Source organism: Rhamphochromis sp. 'chilingali', assembly GCF_963969265.1.
Source record: "Rhamphochromis sp. 'chilingali' genome assembly, chromosome: 14".
NCBI lineage: Eukaryota > Metazoa > Chordata > Actinopteri > Cichliformes > Cichlidae > Rhamphochromis > Rhamphochromis sp. 'chilingali'.
In genome coordinates this window covers 8,255,208-8,273,433 of record NC_137941.1, presented here as the reverse complement: position 1 = coordinate 8,273,433, position 18,226 = coordinate 8,255,208, and the positions used below count along the sequence as shown (strand labels likewise).

Below are 18,226 nucleotides of genomic sequence, written 5' to 3'. Positions count from 1 at the left end.
CATGTACTCATTAAAAAAAACAAAAAAAAAAAACCCACAAACACAAGGACAGGCACAAAGGAAATAATAAATAAATTATTTATGTAAAATCAGGTAAAACTCCTAATAGAGGCAATTAAGGTCGGCTAGGTTACTGTTCACTAAGCTAATTTAGCAATATTTCGTTCTTTGTTTAGTACCATTTATGAGATATAGAACTGAATCACAAAATTGTTTCAGCAATAAAATGAATCTTTTTTTTAAAGAGGGAAAATGGTCATTTTAGCTAAGCTACAGTGAACAACTTATTTCACTTGAAAAAAAATAAATAAATCAAACCACCATCTTTTTCTTAGTAATTAGCTTTAGTGCCCAAACCCAACCAGACATTCAAAACGAATTAAATAATATAAAAATAATTTACTAACAAACATTTTTTCCAGATTGTGTTAGCTAGCAAGACTAAGCTTAAACACGGAAAAAGTTTATTATATCCTGTGAAATCTCAGTGCTGTTTTTTGTTTTGTTTTTTTTATTTATTTTAAGCAAAGCTTTGCTCTTTGGTTTTATGCTTATATTGCTGGTCCATCTCCATTCAGCAGAAAGCACTTTGGGTTTGCCCGTTTTAAAATGGACCGCAGCATTTTGGGTTGTTCCTCCGAGTTTAGTAACTCGCCACATTAATATCACCATCCGTCACCGCTTCACTTACACCCTCAAACGCAGGTTGACAGTTTCGATTGGATTCATTAGAGTTGGGTTTGAGCTGCATTGAAATGCGGGTTTGCCGAGGTCATTTGTCATCCTCTGTAATCTAGCGAACGGTCGGCTTGCAGCGACCTCACTTGCCGTTACGAGCTGGAAACAAACCAGCAGCTGCAGAAAAATCTCAAATTGCAGCTGCCAACTAATTAGGCAATGTTGTTACAGGGATTTGGTTAACCTGACAGTGATGTATTGACTCGAGAGGAGAAAATGGACCGCTGAGAAAAAAATAAATAAATTTCCAAAGTGGTGCCAACGGCGCCATTAAAATTTGTCACTGATCGGGCTACCTGATTAAAGATGAAACTGTGAAGGGCTGAATTAAATAAGATAGAAGCTCAGGAAAGCATCACACGGGTCAGTGTAGGCATTCAATGGATTTATTGATCTGTTCAGTCCCTTGACAATTGGGGGGAAATTACATGACAAATTCAAAATGCCACAACATAACAAAAAGTCTTTATATACCCACCTGAGGTCAGCCACACGCAGACACACTCACATTCACACACACTTAAAACACATCCACGCTCGCGCTGACCTCAATCCTCGTCTTACCTGAACTTGTGCGAATCAGTCCTCTACGAATCAACACTTACCTCGCCCGTTAATTTACTAGCACATGACTGAGGGACAGAACACAGACTGTGGCTTTTTGTCTCCTACACATTTTTATCTTTAACTCGGAGTGAGGAGGGAGATGCAGCACATGATATTACATCAGACAGGAAAATGCCATCTCTCCTCAGTTTCCTGCAGGAGGTTCCGGCAGTTCGATCATGGGCAGTCTGGGAGTCGAGCGGCGGGTTCACCTCATTTCTATTTCTTTTTTTTAAATTGTTCCTCTTAGGACAACATTTAAAAGCCAAAATGCATACGGCAGGCGGAGCTGAAGCAGAGCCACAGAAGAAGAGGAGCAGGATTTTTAAAATGGAGGGCGAGCTGGACGGGAAGTTTGCTGTGCTTTTTAAAGTCTGTGATTTGGTAACCACAGAGTCTGCAAACAGGAAACCCACAGGCCGACTCCCATGCTGCACATGAGCCGAGCCGAGCTAGACAGTCAGATGCCTATCAGGTCTGCCTTTCAGGCCGTAAGAAGAGCACGAGAGTTAAGACTTAACCGGGTGGCAGGGCGAGGGACACGTTAGAGCATCTACATCAAAAAAAGTTCAAGTTTTCTAAAAAAAGAAAAAAAAAAAAAAAAAAAAACCAAAACAAACAAACAAAAACAACCCAGAAGCACAAGAGTCATCTGTGCAGCAGGGTGAGGATGAGGAGGAGGGGGCGATGGTCCTAGGGTGAAGAGCTGCCTCCTCTTCAAAGCTGGGAGGGAGCGAGTTAACACGCTGGTTGCGCCCCCCCTTCTTTCAGCACTTCCAAAACGAAGCGAGCGTTCCACAGAGGAGGAGGAGTGGGGCTGAATGATGAGGAGGAGGAGGAGAAAGGAGCTGGATGGGGGAGGGGGATGACCTGCGGACGAAGGGGGAGCAGTCTTATTCTGTGGCCTTCAGGGTGAAGGAGAGCTTGGGCCTGGACTTGCCCTTGCCGAGGATGATTTTCTGCTCCTCCTTCTGCTGCTTCTGCCGGTCCTGCTCCAGCTTCATGCGCTCCTCGTGGATCTTTCTCTGCTCTTCCACAATACGCAACTGATCCTCAGCCTGCGGGACAGACACAAAAAAGGAATCAGGGGCGGGGTCACGTAAGGCCATGATTACACTTACCGCCAGGTCAAGTAAATCCAAGTAAATGAAGCTCCTTAAATGTGCCGTGTTTCCCAGAATATTGCTGCTGAAGGAACTACAACAGGTGTTTGTATTTTTTCCCCCCATACTAACAAATAGTAGTAGTAAGTAGCAGTAAAATTACTTCATTAAATTTAGGCAATAAAAGTTATTCTGTTAGATTTAGCTGATTATTTATTTATTCTGCTATAATATAATAATAAATTATTTATTTATTTTTCTATTACACTTAAACAATGAAATTAATTAATTAATTAATTCCGTATCAATTTTATTAAACAATAAACACGTACTCGTTAGATTGAGTTGTTAAAATCGATTCCATTCAATTTAAATAGTAAATACGACTGAGATTTAGACAACACGTGATTTTACTTTTAGATTATGTAATTAGATTTATTTCTCGTCACCATCATAGAAGCATTATTGTACTGTGTAACTTGTTCTACGGCTCCCTTGTAAAAGCAAAATAAAAAAAACAAACAAAAAACCACAATACACAATTTTGATTGGTCCTAATTTTTTTTCTTCTTCTTAAACATTCATTTTGGTTTTTGAAGTATTACAGGAATGCTGGTTTTCTATAGTTTGACCCTGATTCAAATAAACAAAACTGCAGAATTTATTTTTTCCCTGTCCCACTTATTTGCAGATCCGTTTCCATGGCTGATAACCATCAACTCAAAGCCACTGCGTAGACACTGTTTCCTGCCAGTGGAGTGTTGCCATACCCAGTAATGTCACAGCAAAAAGCCTTAAGGTCTCAATCCGTCCTGATTTTTGGATTAAAGATGTAGTCACGACATTAAAAGCTGATGAATGTCAGTTTCTCAAATCAATCCAATTTTTCAATCCAACTTCAGTCTTTGAATTAACCACTAGACCTCTTTCTGACCCGGGGTCCCTTCATCAACACCAAATAATGTTTAAACTATGTTCTTGCATGTAAATATGCAACGACTCAACAGTGCAAGGATTTCTAGAACATACACTTCTCTGGGGGGGTTTTGAACATTACTTTGATTTGAAATTTCACAATTTATTTTATCGATACCTGTTTATACAGCCCAGTATCGTGGCCAAAGAAAGCCATTTTCTTGTTAGCATAATTAGAACGTTAAACGTTTTTCCAAATTGCAGAATTTTGCATGTTGATGACAAATTGGAAATTTTTGTATTTTAACTCAAAGAGATCTCTCTCTGAATAAGAGAAGATTCATCACGATAATCAAACAGTTTTCAGTGTCTAGTGCGAGCTGAATATTTTATTCACAAACCCTAAATGAGTAATCTAAATAGTAAGCTAAATAGTTTTGCCTTATTTTTAAGTTGCGTTAACTTTTATGTGTTGATAATGTAAAATTATTGCTGATGGTGAGAACACACTGCTCAGTGGATGCTAACGACAGATAGTTGTGTGTCCGTTTTGGCGTACCAGTTTGGCCTGAGCCTCTGCGATCTTGCGGTTATTCTCCTCCAGGATTTTTTCCAGCTCCTCCCGCTTCGATTTTTCTTCTTCCTAAACAAGCAACACGATGATATGTTAGCGCACGAACAGGCCACAAAAGGCACGCACGCACGCGCTCACTCACACACTCACGACAAGTTTGTTCAGCCTCTCACACATTTTTAAAAATCCCTCTAATGCTGCCTAGAGAAAAATTAAAGACTAACACACACCTAGTGCTGCATGATTACACTCATCAATAGAAGACATATATAAAAAAGACAGACAATCAAAGCTGCTGCTGCTTTTTAACATGTTTATAAGCAAGAGAAAAATAAAGGAGGGAATAGTTTTGGCTCACCAATGCACGTATACCATTTTCCTGTGTACCTACACAACTGGTGAAAGCGTTAAACGGTTGAATATTTACTGTCTCGTCCGGACTGTGTGGCCCCTGCAGAGACAGGAGCGCTCCTGGTGTGGGTAGGTAGATATGGGGGTTTCTGCCATACGGCGCCATTCCTCTTTATTACTGATCAGTTTACGGCTTAGCCTGCAGCCGCGGTGAAGGAGTGCAGTACAAAGATGTTTGTCTGTGTTTGTGTGCAGGTGTGTGTTTGTGCAAGTATGTAAGTGTGTGTGTGTGTGTGTGTGTGTGTGAGAGAGAGAGAGTGTGTGTGTGTTCGAAGTGGACCCGCCCACGGTACACTTACAGTACAGGACGCGGGTCACGGCTGAGCTGAAAGGTTGCAGGTCAATGCTAGTTAGGAAGGTGGTGTTTCCAAAAAATTAACAAAAAAAACAGCACAAACACATTTCCAAACTGAGCCTACAGGAGAAGCAAGTTGTCAGCACAAAAATAAATCAACACATTTTGTTCCAAAAGCTCCACAAAAATCATCAACAGGTGACACAGGTGAGAGGGGATTAACCTGTCAGGACAGGAAACAGGAAATGAAGCGTCCCTGTAATGTTCCCCTCCCCCAAAGAGTTAAAGAGCAGGTGAGGTGGATTAAAACAGACGTGATGAACATTTCTACACATCGCTGACCTTTCTTCCTAGTCCTGAGGGTAAACAAAGAGTTGGGGGGTACATTTCTTAGCCTATTAGTCCCGAGTCAATGGCCGCTGCGCTTTAGCTGGACCGCTCATTCACAATACTGTGATGTAAACAAACGCCATTTTTCTTAATAGTGCCCAGGGAGGGGAGCCAGGGTTGTTTGTTCTTAGTTTAAAAAGGAACCTTTAGGGCGACTAAGCATCTGAAAAGAAATCAGTTTGAATAAAGTTAAAGGCAAGACCCCAGAAGACCTTACTTAGCAGATGTCCTAGCATCTTTCCTGTGCAAACTCTCACTTTTTGCTGGAAAACAAATTAAATTACAATGTTTTTGTCCATCTGACCTTCATCAGGTATACAGGCTATTACCAACTGAAGACTAACGACATTAATCTGCTTATTACCTTCCAAAATTCAACAAATTCACAGCACAAATCAGGTTTTAAAGCAAAACATTTTGATAGTTAAAACATGAACAGGAATACCAAATGAACCAAACAATGTCACACAAGTACCAAACTAAAACAACCAAAACAATTGGTATGTGTATATAGTAACAACCATGTAGTGGTTCAGATACCTGAAATGATTAGTTTAGCCTAAATCAAGATAAGCTCCAACTAATAAGCTGAAACTATCTAAACTCATCTTATGCTAAGTTAAGAATTAAAGCCAATTTAACTAATCTGAACTTAAATTCAAGTAGTTTCACACAAATTATTATCAAGTATAATGAGTAAAAGTAAGTTACTGTGCAGTAAGTTGCAATAAGTTCAGCTCAGCTGTGTTCTAGAAGTTAAGCTTTGGATAAGTTAACTTGAGGTAAGTTCAGATAAGTTAAGACAAGTTAAGTTCAGGTAATTTAAAATAAGTCTGTATGTATTAAAATAATACACTTAATCCCAAGAGTTGGAAAAATCCAGCTTTATCAGCTAAATGAAGTTAAACACAGCCTAGCCTAATAGCCTAAAGTGCAATACAATGACAAACATCTCAACAAGGTAAAATTTGGAATAAAAATACTCACACTTAAATTAACAAAAACATCTGTAGAGCTAAAGATTACATAATATAAATAAATAAAAACTGCACTGTGAAATACTGAATTCAAAAGACTAATTACCTGTATTCAAACAAATTAGCTATTCATTATTCAATTAGAAACCTGTGGGCTTTTTTTAAAATGAATAACTAAATCAGTTCAGATCCCTGGCTGATTAAGTGAATAATCCAGAAGTCTCTCTTCCACTTATTAAAAAGTCATGGTCTATACCTTGACTATGCACAGAAACAAGTTAAATAACACGTTTCACACCACTGAAGATTTCCCTGATAATAATTGAACGTAAGATTCGCAGATAGAACGTCTGTAAATCTTACGTTCACTTATTCTGATAAAAGTCGGAAGAAAAAAAACTTTCAGTTTAATAAATATTCCAGCAGTGAGACAGGACTTATGTAACTGCCTCTATAAGTTTTGTTTTCGCCTTGAATATTTTATATCACGGTTTCGATTGTTAGATTCAGAAAAATTTGTTTTGGGGCCCGGGAAAGAAAAAAAAAAATCCACCCTAATAATGGCAGTTACAATGTCAGACTTGTAATAATTGCATAGTATATTTTTTATGTTTTTAAAAAGCCTTAAAAAACAAAAGAAACCCTAAAATAACCACTGACAGGCAGCAATCTAGTTGGTAAAGTTTAATCTTTAAATTTAAAAGAAAATATATATATATGTATATATACCTTAAATACAAAACTAAGAAATTTGAGTAAACCAGAAAAGAAATGAATATTGTTTTGAAACCCGCCATGGCAAAACTCTCACCAGCAAGTTAGAAATGCACTGCTATCCTCTAATCTCTTTTAAATTATAATTTTTTTTAAACAGAAATAAAATGTCAACTTTTAACCTTTTAACTGTAGCACGTTACATCCTACCAAACTCAGGGTAGACACAAGATAAACACATAAACAATATAATTTTTCAAATACTCGAATATGTAAAAACATATCACCTTACCCATGATTTCAGGAATAAGTGAAATTTTTTGGATAAACAGCTGGAGAGTTGAGGTAACATGGTAGTTTGTTTCGATTTAAAACCCATTGGATGGTTTTTCACTATGAGAGGTCCACTCACTGACTAATGAAAAGAGAAACTAAGCTAACAGCCTGAAAGACTCCCACACTGAGCTGAAATGCAACTACTGCAAAAAAAAAAAAAAAAAAAAAAAAAAGTGAATGACAGGAATTTCGTTATTATTCTCGTCACTGCTGTTATTATTACTTCAGTAATTTACACCAATGAAGAACATTCATTATACCCTTGGATATATTGATTTGCTTTAGTATCTGAAGCCAAGGTACTCCCTTTTCCTTTTATTCTGAAAGCTGCCACTTTCCTTGAGCACAGCTGCATCCAACTGTGTGAAACTTGTGCCATGGCTGGGTTACACTTTAAACAGTTAAAATAAAAGACCAAAGACCCAGTCAGAGTGGGAAACTGAGAGGTGAAGGGAGCTGAAGGGGTTTGGGTACGGGGTGGTGTAGGGGTGAGGGAGGGGCTGCGTTCCAAACGACCGAGCGTTACCTCTCTGGCCTTCTGTGCCGCCAGCTCGGCTTGCCGCTGCCGCTCCAGCTCTTCCAGCAGCTGCCGCTCCATGATGCGCTTCGCCTCCTCGACGCGTCGCAGCACTTCCCGCTCAATCTCGTCTTTCCGCTTCTCGAGCTCCTCCTCCACACGTTTGGCCACGAGCTCCTCAACTCGCCGCGCCGTCTCCTCCTCGATCAGCTTCTCCTCAATCTCCTGCTGCCGGCTAAAGGAAAGAACAAAAGGTTAGCATGTCGCTAATTCGTGTTTCGGTTTTAAAACGGAGAACTATTTAATTGCTAATCAAATAAACCACACCGAACCGCTTTGAAATATCTCAAAATAAAAGCTTAGTCTGTATTTACCCAAAGCTAACCAACCAGTTTTTAATTCATCATACCTGAGAGTGGTTTTTACGAGCCATACCAAACCCAATATTACAACACAGCTGATCAGGTAAAAAAAAAAATTAACAGAAAGGCTATTGTTCAAATGGATATTTAAGAATTTACTAAACTGCTTTAAACAGCTCTTAAATATACATAATTCAACAATGAGGACATTTTTAATTTCAAATGTGAGATTGGGTGCAATTTAGACTGTTTTTCTGAGTGCTTTGTGGAATTTAGATGGAGGTCACCTGCCCTCCTGTTTATCTTTTCTTTAAACTGTTCTTTTTGTGTGAACAGGAACTTATTAGTAGCGATGTAAACACACACTCTCCACCCTCTCAGGGATCTGGTTTCACTCTGTCAGGCTGTGGAAACCAGAAACTGGACCCAGCCCTGCCCAGCATCCTTTATATTTACATTTGTATGCCCGGTTAATGGGCCCTGTGGCTGTTAGGCAGCAGGAGAAAGGAGACGGGACAGACAGACAGGAAGCCAGGTGTGGGCTGTGTGTTATATTACCTGGAGGCTCTCACACACACAGACACGCACCTGAAAAGCTGCAGTCAACATGGATGTATTTACGGTCACAGCTGTTTCATTAAAATCTGAAATAGGATTATTTCAGTAACGAGGATTAAGTTAACACAGTTACTCAATTTTTTTTTTAAGCTGTGTGTTTAAGTCAGTTTGTGATGTTTAGCTGTTGCAGCAGGTTTTGTGGTTGTTCAATGCGTCCTGATTCTCTCTGCATCCTGTTTAAACCAAATAAGTTTTAAATATCAATAGAATTTGACTTTAAAATAGGCCTTCCTGTTAAAGCCAAGTATCCACTTTTCACTCACATTTGTGTTTCTTAAATTCAACAAGTTGTATTACTTACTTTTGTGGGAGTACTGCATTAATCGAGCAGACTAATGACATGAAGAATAGCTGTTTTTTCACTAATGAAAACTTTGATTTTTCCTCTCAGTGGACCATTGTGTTCACATGTGGACTACAGGGTGAGACATTTACTGAGTTTGGTTTCAGTTGATGTTTTTTAGCTTTTTATTTCGCTTCGACTGCAACTGTGAACTACTGATTATAGCAGTATTTGTACTGAGTGTTTGACCAAAGAAAAGATGGCCAGCTGCTTCAATGGAGATGTAGCAGCTGAGTTTGAAGAACAGCAGGAATCAGCACCTGCATACCTGCTAACACCATGAGCCAAACTGTAAATCGAAGGTTTCTGGTTTGAGTCCCTGTGTAGATGCCTGTATATAATCCCTCACAAAAAAATAAAAATAAAAATCAGCACAACAGAAACCCGCCTTAACTAATAATAAACAATCCAGATGGTTTTAACTGCAGGCATCAACATCTGTGCATTTATTCTCTATAAGAGAAACACATTCTCTCCAAATGCTCAGAGCTACAGCTGTCCAGCTGTTTGTGTCTACAAAAACACTCATTACTAGTACAGCTACAGCTGAAGTGAGATAAAATAATCAATGAGTAAAGTTAATATTCAATAAATCAAGAGGTTTTCACTGAATGTCTCACTCTCCAGTTTATATGTTAATACAATTATCTCTCCAGAGGAGAAATCAAAGTGCTTATTGGAGGAAAAACACTCATTCAACATAGAAATCATGCAAGAGCATCATCAAGAACAATTCAACCCCAAAATACACCTGTGAGGGGAAAGTTAAAAGCCCCACTGCTGGAACTTTATTATTGTATGAACAGTACTTTTAAATTTGCCTTTAAACTTTTTTCTGAGCATCTTTGCTTTAAAATAAAATAAAGCGACTCATCTATACAAGTAGGGCTGCTCAATTAATCGAATTTTAATCTCGATTACGCTCTGGGCTTTCAACGATCATTAAAAATGATTGAGCCGATTATTAGCCTCTCCCTCGTGCTTTACTCTCGTGCTGCTCCGTGTGGCAAATCGAGCGCACCTCTCTGCATTTCAAACCCGTCACAACAATTAAGAGGGCCCGAGGGAAGCTCGGAAAGCTAAGCAGAAGTTATTTGGAGAGGAGAGTGACTGCCGTTGGTTGAAAAGAGAGGTAAAAAAAAAAAAAAAAAAAAAACTTCAGTGGTGTGGAAACATTATGGGTTCGCGGAGTCAGACTGGATCAAGTAGACATAGTGTGTAAACTTTGCTACGGTGTCGTAGCTCCACCACAGAGCAACACTGCAAAGTTCACTAAACATAGATGTTTACATTTTTCATTTATTTCTTATATTGCAAACATTTGCACTGTTATCAGTATTTGCACACTATTTTATATTATTTTTTAAAGTCATTTTTCAATACATTGTTATTGTTAACCCTTTAAATCCCTGTAGAACCGGAACCGCGTAAGCTAGCGCAATAATTTGTTTTGCATATGAAACCGGAGGAGATGTACTTACATCTTATGCCATCAGCTTGTCCTAGGTCACAGTTTCCTTCCACATGAAGCTTTGCAAAAATTGCATAAAAAGCGCTTGCAGGAACAAAAACATAATATTCCAGAAACATGCTTTGCCGATCCGATCAGCTGTTCGTAACACTTCCCACATTGAAAAAGACGTCAACGCGAACTATCGCATGTCCGCCATTTCCTGTCCGAAACCGGAGGTGACGTCATTTTCGCGGAAAATGTAGTTTTTTTTACTTGTAGGCCTTAAAAGCCTATACTGGTGTTTTTATAAGTCATGATTGACTCTATCCGGTTGTTCAGTCTGACGTCACTAGCCGTGTCTGGGTCTAAACTCCGCTGCAGGTCCATATATCAAACGATCACTATGGCATTACTGAGACTTGAAAAACTGTCTAAAGTCTTTCATCTTTAATAAAATGATCAGCGTTCTGCTCTACCAGGTGTAACAATTGAGTTTAACATCCAGGCATCCATGAAAATGGAATTTATGAAATTTAACGGAGTTAGAAGTTAGCAGGAAGTTAGCTCGCTAGCTTCTATCTAAATACAATATAGCATGTCCTGACTGCGGGGTTTTGGAAACAAATTAAAACGTACAGCTCTGTTATCACTTCCAGCATAAATGAAGACAGAAAACCAAACAGCAGTGACGTTTGTAGGGTTACTGAAGTTGGGCTAGCTGGTATATAACGATGTGCTACGTGACTGCTAGCGACACAGCTATGTTAGCATAATATAAACAAGCTAACTTTTTTTCCACTCGATAAAAGTTATCGTGAGTGTTCTCGGTGGTCAGGAACAAATGTAATCGCATGCCAGGATGCTGTAAAAGGACCAAACTTCAGCCAGGAGAACAACTGAGATAATCCATCCACAATACGAGGTTAGTCATTCATATACTGCTGCATGGGCTGGGCTGTAGTTACATCCTAAGGTTTTAAAAACTGAGCTTAAATAAATGATTAGCGGTAATAAAAGCTGAGGGAGGTCAACAGTGATCACTGACTGTTTTAGGAGCTTTTTGAGATTCCATCCATCCATCCATTCGCTTCCGCTTATCCTTTTCAGGGTCGCGGGGGGCGCTGGAGCCCATCACAGCTGTCATAGGGCGAGAGGCGGGGTACGCTCTGGACAGGTCGCCAGTCTGTCACAGAGCCAACACACAGGGACAGACAACCATTCGCACTCACATTCATTCACACCTAGTGGCAATTTGGATTATCCAATTAACCTATCCCCACAAGCTGCATGTCTTTGGACGGTGGGAGGAAGCCGGAGTACCCGGAGGGAACCCACGCAAACACGGGGAGAACATCCAAACTCCACACAGAAAGACCCCGGCCTGATGGTGGAATTGAACTCAGGACCTTCTTGCTGTGCGGCAACGGTGCACAGTAGGTAAAGTGGTCGCCCCATGATCGGAAGGTCGGTGGTTCGAATCCACTTAACGGCTACCCTGAGGTACCCCTGAGCAAGGTACCGTCCCTACACACTGCTCCCCGGGCGCCTGCTTAGTGGGCTGCCCACTGCTTCACTGAGTGAATGGGTCAAATGCAGAGAAAAACAAGTAATTTCCCCATGGGGATCAATAAAGTATCCATTATTATTATTATTATTATTATTATTATTATTATTATTATTATTATTATTATTATTAAACATGTTAACAACACAAAAGCCATATTAAACGCAGACTACTTTCGGCCCGGAAGTAGGATTCGTCACGTCATCACTTAACAATCGGATACTTTTCTGAATAGTTTCTGGGATGCTTAGAACTTGAATTGCACTGCTGGAAATAGTTTATTTTGATGCACCTGCTGTTTTTGCATCATAGGATTGTTTTTTGGTTTTCCTGCAGTATATAAAAATTGCTGTATCTCCAAAATAAAACTGTGAAGAAACTCAAAATAAATTCCCTGTTGGTGTAAACTATTTTTTGCAACTTTTTTGTATTTAAAGTTTTGAGGGATAAGCCTCTTAAATTTCTCCAAGTAGAAATATATGTAAAAAAAAACAAAAACGATTTTCAATTTTTTTTTGTAGTTTATTACACTTTTTTGCAATTAATGTAGTTACTATGGACTTAATGCATACATATTATTAAAATATGGGCTATAACAGTTGTATTGATGTATAGCAACTTGAAATGCTCCCAAAAATGGCACTACAGCATGTAAAAATATAATATAAGCTCTGGCGAACTTGGTTCTATGGTAGGTCTTAAAGGGTTAAATAAATATCGTCAAATAATCGAGATCTCAATTTCAGTGAAAATAATGGTGATTATCATTTTTGCCATAATCGAGCAGCCCTATATACAAGTTAGAGCAGATTGTGGGGATTTTGTTTTATTTACACGAGGCTGTGATGCTCCTCGCTCTTCTGGATTTACATCAACTCCACTGCTGTTTGTCCTTTCAGTGTCCTTGTTTTTTATTTATTTATTTGCATTTGTATGTATGCATGCATTCATTAGTGAGCACTCCAGGTGTTGTCAGTACACCCTCAGCTCTGGTTTAATATTGGGCTCAATGTTATTAGATCACTAACTGTGCCAGATTTATCCTCATTCGAAATGCAGGATTTTCAAGAATCTATGCACTGAAATTGATGCCCTGATGTCTGTGGAGAACCTGGAGCTAAACCCACACAGATCGCTTTCTCTTCACTCAGCATGGAAACATTAGGCATGTCGGTAACTGAGCATCAGCATCTCCTGAAGCATCAACATCACTACTGATCTGACCTTCAGTGCAGGTCAGAGAGTCAAATCTCTGCCTGCTGCAGGAAGTTTATGACTGCAGGATTAACTGACAGACCTGCACACCAATAGCCACTCATTTGACATATTTAAACGTTAAAAGAGAATCCAACATGCATTACTTCGTTAGTTCAACTTTACCAGCACGATTCCGGGTTTTTTTTTTTAGTTTTTTTTTCCAAAGTGAAAACTGCAGGTCAGTGAGAACAACCTCACAATTCTATCATGATGCTTAAAATACGAGTTTATAGTTATGTTTATCTGAATTAATGACGGTAGAACTAGAGGTGTGATCCACCTGAACAGGTAAAGCTTTCCTCTGACAGGCGCTGCGGCCTTTGCAGCCTGTTAGCGTTAGCCAACTAGCTCAGAGAGCTAACGATCGCCATGCAAATGACCGCAGCTAGCCTAGCATTTAGCTTAGCTTGTAGCCGAACACGGGCTGGGGTTCAGTATCGTTATGTAACAGTTTACGTGCCGGTTTCTGTATTAAATATACCCACATCTTCCTCTGTCGCTCCATCTCCGCCTTCCTCTCCTCCTCCTCCTTCCTTTGCTTCTCATCAAGCGCGTTCCTCTTGCTCAGTGTCCGGCCGAAGATGTCGATGCGCTCCGGCGGTGAGGCTGCTCTCTCTCTGCGGGACGACGCTGTGTTGGACCGGGATCGGGACCGGGATTCTCTGCGCCGGTTCCTCTTCGACTCTCGGGACTTGGAGCGTTTCTTGGAGCGCTCCCTGTCTCGAGATCGCGACCGGGACCGGCTCCGTTTCTTACTGTGCTTGCTGCTTTTGGAGTGCTTGGACCGGGACGAGCTGCGGCTCCGAGAGCGGCCCATGGTGCCCTGCGGACTGCTGGATTCTACGGCTGATATGTGTACCGAATCAGGCCCTCCACTCCGCCCGCTCCTCTTTAAGCTTCTTATTCACACGAACAGCTGATGTTGCGCTGCTCCAGCGGGTTAATTTTGGAGAAATAACCCTTCAAACTAGCTGTTGTTTTGCCCTACTAACTCGCTTTAAGGAAAGATGGCGGTTTGATGAGTTTTCCCAGCAGGCACCGCGGGCTTCGGGATTTTCCGTCGCTCTTCGGCATTTCCCGCTCAAAGCAAACTAATAGACTGAAAAGACCAGAAACCAGCCAAAACATTTCAACAAATTTAAGTCCTTTATGAATGGGAATATATGATTTGTATATAATTTATACATTTTAAAAAAGTGTAAAATGCATTTTATATAAAATATATAACTGGGATACATAAACTTATCTTTCCACAAGTGAAGTAATCACATATTGAAGGCTTAAGAAAAGTTCTGGCATTCCATTTTGAACTTTGGATTTTAGAAGACTCAATAAAAAGTTTTCTAAACTAACGCATGATTTTATTTTTTTCTCTTAATGAAAACACGTATACTTGTATTTGTTTGTTATTCACTAATGACATTTGACGTGTGGTCAATTCTGGGAGTCTAGAACCAAGTGGGTGACGTTAAGGCAGTTAAATCTATATTTGTATTTAGCCTGTGGTTTTAACATCACACCAACGATAAAGATGACATTTCAACACACAGCTGTATTTGTATTTTTAAAAAACAGCCTGAGTACCATCTGGTATGTCTCCAGTTGTTCTGGTTGTATTGTCAGATGCATACACATTTTTATGTCGCTTATCAGTCGCTTTCTTCCTGCCCCTGTTTCAGCTCCAGTGATCTCTTGATTAGGGCAGGTGTATCGATAGGTTGCTAGACACCAAGTTAGCTTTAGTTTGCTCCTCCTAACAAATAAGTTGTGAAAAGTAAAAAGTGGTGTAATTTCTGACATGTTACTGGACATTGACTGGATTGCATCCATATTACTCTGTGAAGGAATTTGTTATTTCTGTTGATTGAATCCAGTCTGAATCAACATGCTGCTTGGTTTCTTCAGCCTGACAGAGAGGTAATCCAAAATACTGAGACTATAATGAATGGATAAAAATCTATGGCTCTCTTCCACAGCATGTCTCTTGTTTTGCCTACCTCCCCTCAAACCCAACCGTTCACAGCAGATGGCCGCTCCTCCCTGATCCTGGTTCTGCTGCAGGTTTCTTCCTGTTAACAGGGAGTTTTTCCTTCCCACTGTCGCTCATGTGCTTGCTAATAGGGGTCATCTGATTGTTTTGGTCTCTCTGTATTTTAGGGGGTTTACCTTACAATATTGAGTGCCCTGAGCTGACTGTTGTTGTGATTTGGCTCTATGTAAATACAACTGAACTGAAGCAATGGAACCAGACCATCTTCTGCATCATTTACTGGACATGCAGCTGAACTCTTTCTCACTTAGCTCAAAACATATTTTCAAATTTTCATCACCTCATACACAATACTTAGATTCATTTGAAACTCATTGTCATGTCATATTTGCCTCTAATTTTCTGAGTTCTTCACTTTTTTGTAATTTCTGTTTACTTGAGCTCCTTTAGCTTTTTGAACTATTTAGTTCTGTGATATTATGTTTATTTTAATAAGCTAGGTTGTTATTTCCAAGTGTTGATTTTCAGTCATTTTAAATTTTTGAGATAAACTAGTTTTCATTCTTTTTTATAATTAACTGAATTATAAAGGCCTTTAAAGACCCAGTCCAGCTGAACTCCCAACCCAGGCACTTTTCACTCATTTCTCCTCAGTTTATTTTCTTCATGTGGTTATGTGAGGTTTTTTCCATAAATGTTACCACCTCACTGTCATTCAGGGCCTTTAATCTCTATTAGGTTAGTAAATTTAAATGTCATTCAATACCTTTTGTGAAGCTACTGTTATAATATGGGGTTGACACAAAATCCCAAACCACATCATATGTGACCAACTTGGCAAGTGATCTCATTTTTGACAAAAATTAAGTTTAAACAGTAAAAGTTATAAAGAGTTGACTGGACGTGTTGCTCTGCTGCAGGAGCTCGACAGCGATTTGAAGTTTTGTCCCTGTTTGACCTATCTCTAACGTCGCCGTGTCCATTTTTAAAAGCTGTTTTCATGCACTATCAGAGCTGAAAATGACGCTTTTATCCAAGCTTGTAAATATAGAGACACGAACATCAGATAACAGACAGAACGAGGGAGGAAAAAGGAATACCCAACTTGACAATGACACAATCCTGCACGCAACGTTTGCCATCACGCTCTGGCAAAATGAGGCCATTGTGATAACTCTCCCCGGAGTGCTGCGCTCAAAATAAACTGCCATTACTATATTTAAAAACACATAACTCACCAGCCCAGCTTCAAAAAGGTCACACCGCTCAAGCTCAAAATGAAAGTGTTCTTACTTCAGAGGGTTTTCTCTGTTTTTGTTTTTTCTAATTACCTGCAGCGGCATCTAATTTTAGTAGAAAGAAATAATTTGTTCACAGGGAGTCACACTGCGTGCTGCCTCGATTGCACATCAAAAGCACTTTTACTTGTTGTGAACTGAGTTGTCAGATGACTCACTTATATACCCACACAGATGGAAAAGGGCCTTTGTGTTGAGCTGCTGTGCATTCATCCGTGAGCCTGTGGTGTCACATTGAGTATGAGCACTTCCTCAGAAATACAAATTTCCTCTGAATTAAAGCAAAGTCAGAAATGAGGTGATTTTACTGCCACAAATTGAGGGCAAGTCGCAGTTGATCCGTCCAGGAACAGCATCTCCTCCCTCCCTCTCTGCTCCTCGTGCCTCTGCTTGAAGCCAAATAATCGATTTTCTTTAACTTTTATTTTAATGATCCGCGGCGTTCTGTCCCACAGATGAGAGGAATTGGCATTAAAGCACCAGAGATGTCTTGTTTTTCACTTGGAAAAGGCAGAAGTGCTTAAAGCCCCCTTTTGATGAATAATAGAAAATGCTTCATGGAGGTGGAGAGGAAAGGAGTTCCAGTGTGACTCCGGTCGGGGGGAGAGGAGGAGAAGCAGAGGATGTGTAAATGAAAGACTTTGCCTCAGTTTGTCTGCTTTGCTTCTGGGTGGTTTGAGGTGAAAGTAGAAGAAGAAGCAATAGAGTTGGTTTAATGTTTCTCTAATCCTCTTTTGAAAGAGTTCAGAGGTAATCTCAGGAGAAGCAGTTTGGATAAGTCACAGATAATAACGTCAGTCAAGGCTTAAAGGTGTATGTGATACAGGAATGTCACCAACTCCTTTGAAGAGCAAAATATCCACTGAAGTGGGCAACTAAAATCTCAACAATGGGCTTCAGTGTCCATCACACCACGATGGGAATAAAATGATACGTAAAAAAATGGGTTTCACACCTGAAAGCACCATTGACTCACCTGCTTTCTTGTCCTGTGGCGTCCCTCAGGGCTCTATTCTTAATCCTCTTTTTTTGTGCCTGCTTCCATTATAATATGTATTTAGATAGATCCATCTTCATTTATATAGATGATGTCCAGTTTTAATAACCCAAACTCAAACTACCAGCAACAGACAACAATACAGCAGGAAATAACATGACAGGCCAGTTAATCTTGTTAGATTTTGGACTACTGATCAGACAAAACTAAGGATGTGAAGATGTCACCGGTTACTTCATACTGAGAAAAGTCTTTGATAAATTAAAAGCTGATAATTGAATGTTATTCAAAGATTATGTGAGAATTAAACTGGGTGGTTTGTAATAGGTAAATGGTACCATGTACAAGCTATGTTGTTATCATCACCATCATCATCATTATTATATAAGGTCAACTGTCATCACTTTGAATTTTAACCAGTGATGCTCTTTCCACATTTATAGAGGTTAGAAAGCAGCTGTGATGAATCACATGACATCTGCTTGTACTGTATACTTTCAATGTAGTTGGATGAATCCACAGAGAACAACAGCACAGGTAAGCTGATCACAGCCCGTCCACAAAGAAAACAACTGAAATTATCTGACTTATTTCTAAGTTTATTCATTTCCCCCACGCTGTACTGCAAATCCCACGTTAACCCCTGATTACAACCCTTCCTGTTTACATGCATGAGTGGAAACAGTGCTTTCAAAGATGGCGCATGCTGTTGCTTCAGGGGGGAAACCTCTGCTGATCCCATTGATATTCATGTGTTGAGATGAACCT

At 39.7% G+C, this 18,226-nt stretch overlaps 1 protein-coding gene across 2 annotated transcripts; it reads right to left on the bottom strand.

The window, feature by feature from the left end:
• Nucleotides 1-1,102: 1,102 nt before the first annotated feature.
• On the bottom strand, nucleotides 1,103-14,212 carry LOC308409455 (arginine and glutamate-rich protein 1-A-like). 2 transcript variants are annotated; one of them, XM_080902234.1, is made up of 4 exons: nucleotides 13,659-14,209; nucleotides 7,586-7,811; nucleotides 3,922-4,005; nucleotides 1,103-2,402 (listed from the first exon to the last, which is right to left on the bottom strand). In XM_080902234.1, exons 1-4 carry the CDS (start codon nucleotides 13,988-13,990, stop codon nucleotides 2,238-2,240), a joined length of 807 nt encoding a protein of 268 aa, XP_080758360.1. In that variant the 5' UTR covers nucleotides 13,991-14,209; the 3' UTR covers nucleotides 1,103-2,237. The 2 variants fall into 2 exon arrangements, with proteins under 2 accessions (XP_080758360.1, XP_080758359.1); XM_080902233.1 differs by lacking the exons at nucleotides 1,103-2,402; nucleotides 3,922-4,005 and having other exon boundaries at nucleotides 4,559-7,811; nucleotides 13,659-14,212.
• Between the last annotated feature and the right edge of the window lie 4,014 nt (nucleotides 14,213-18,226).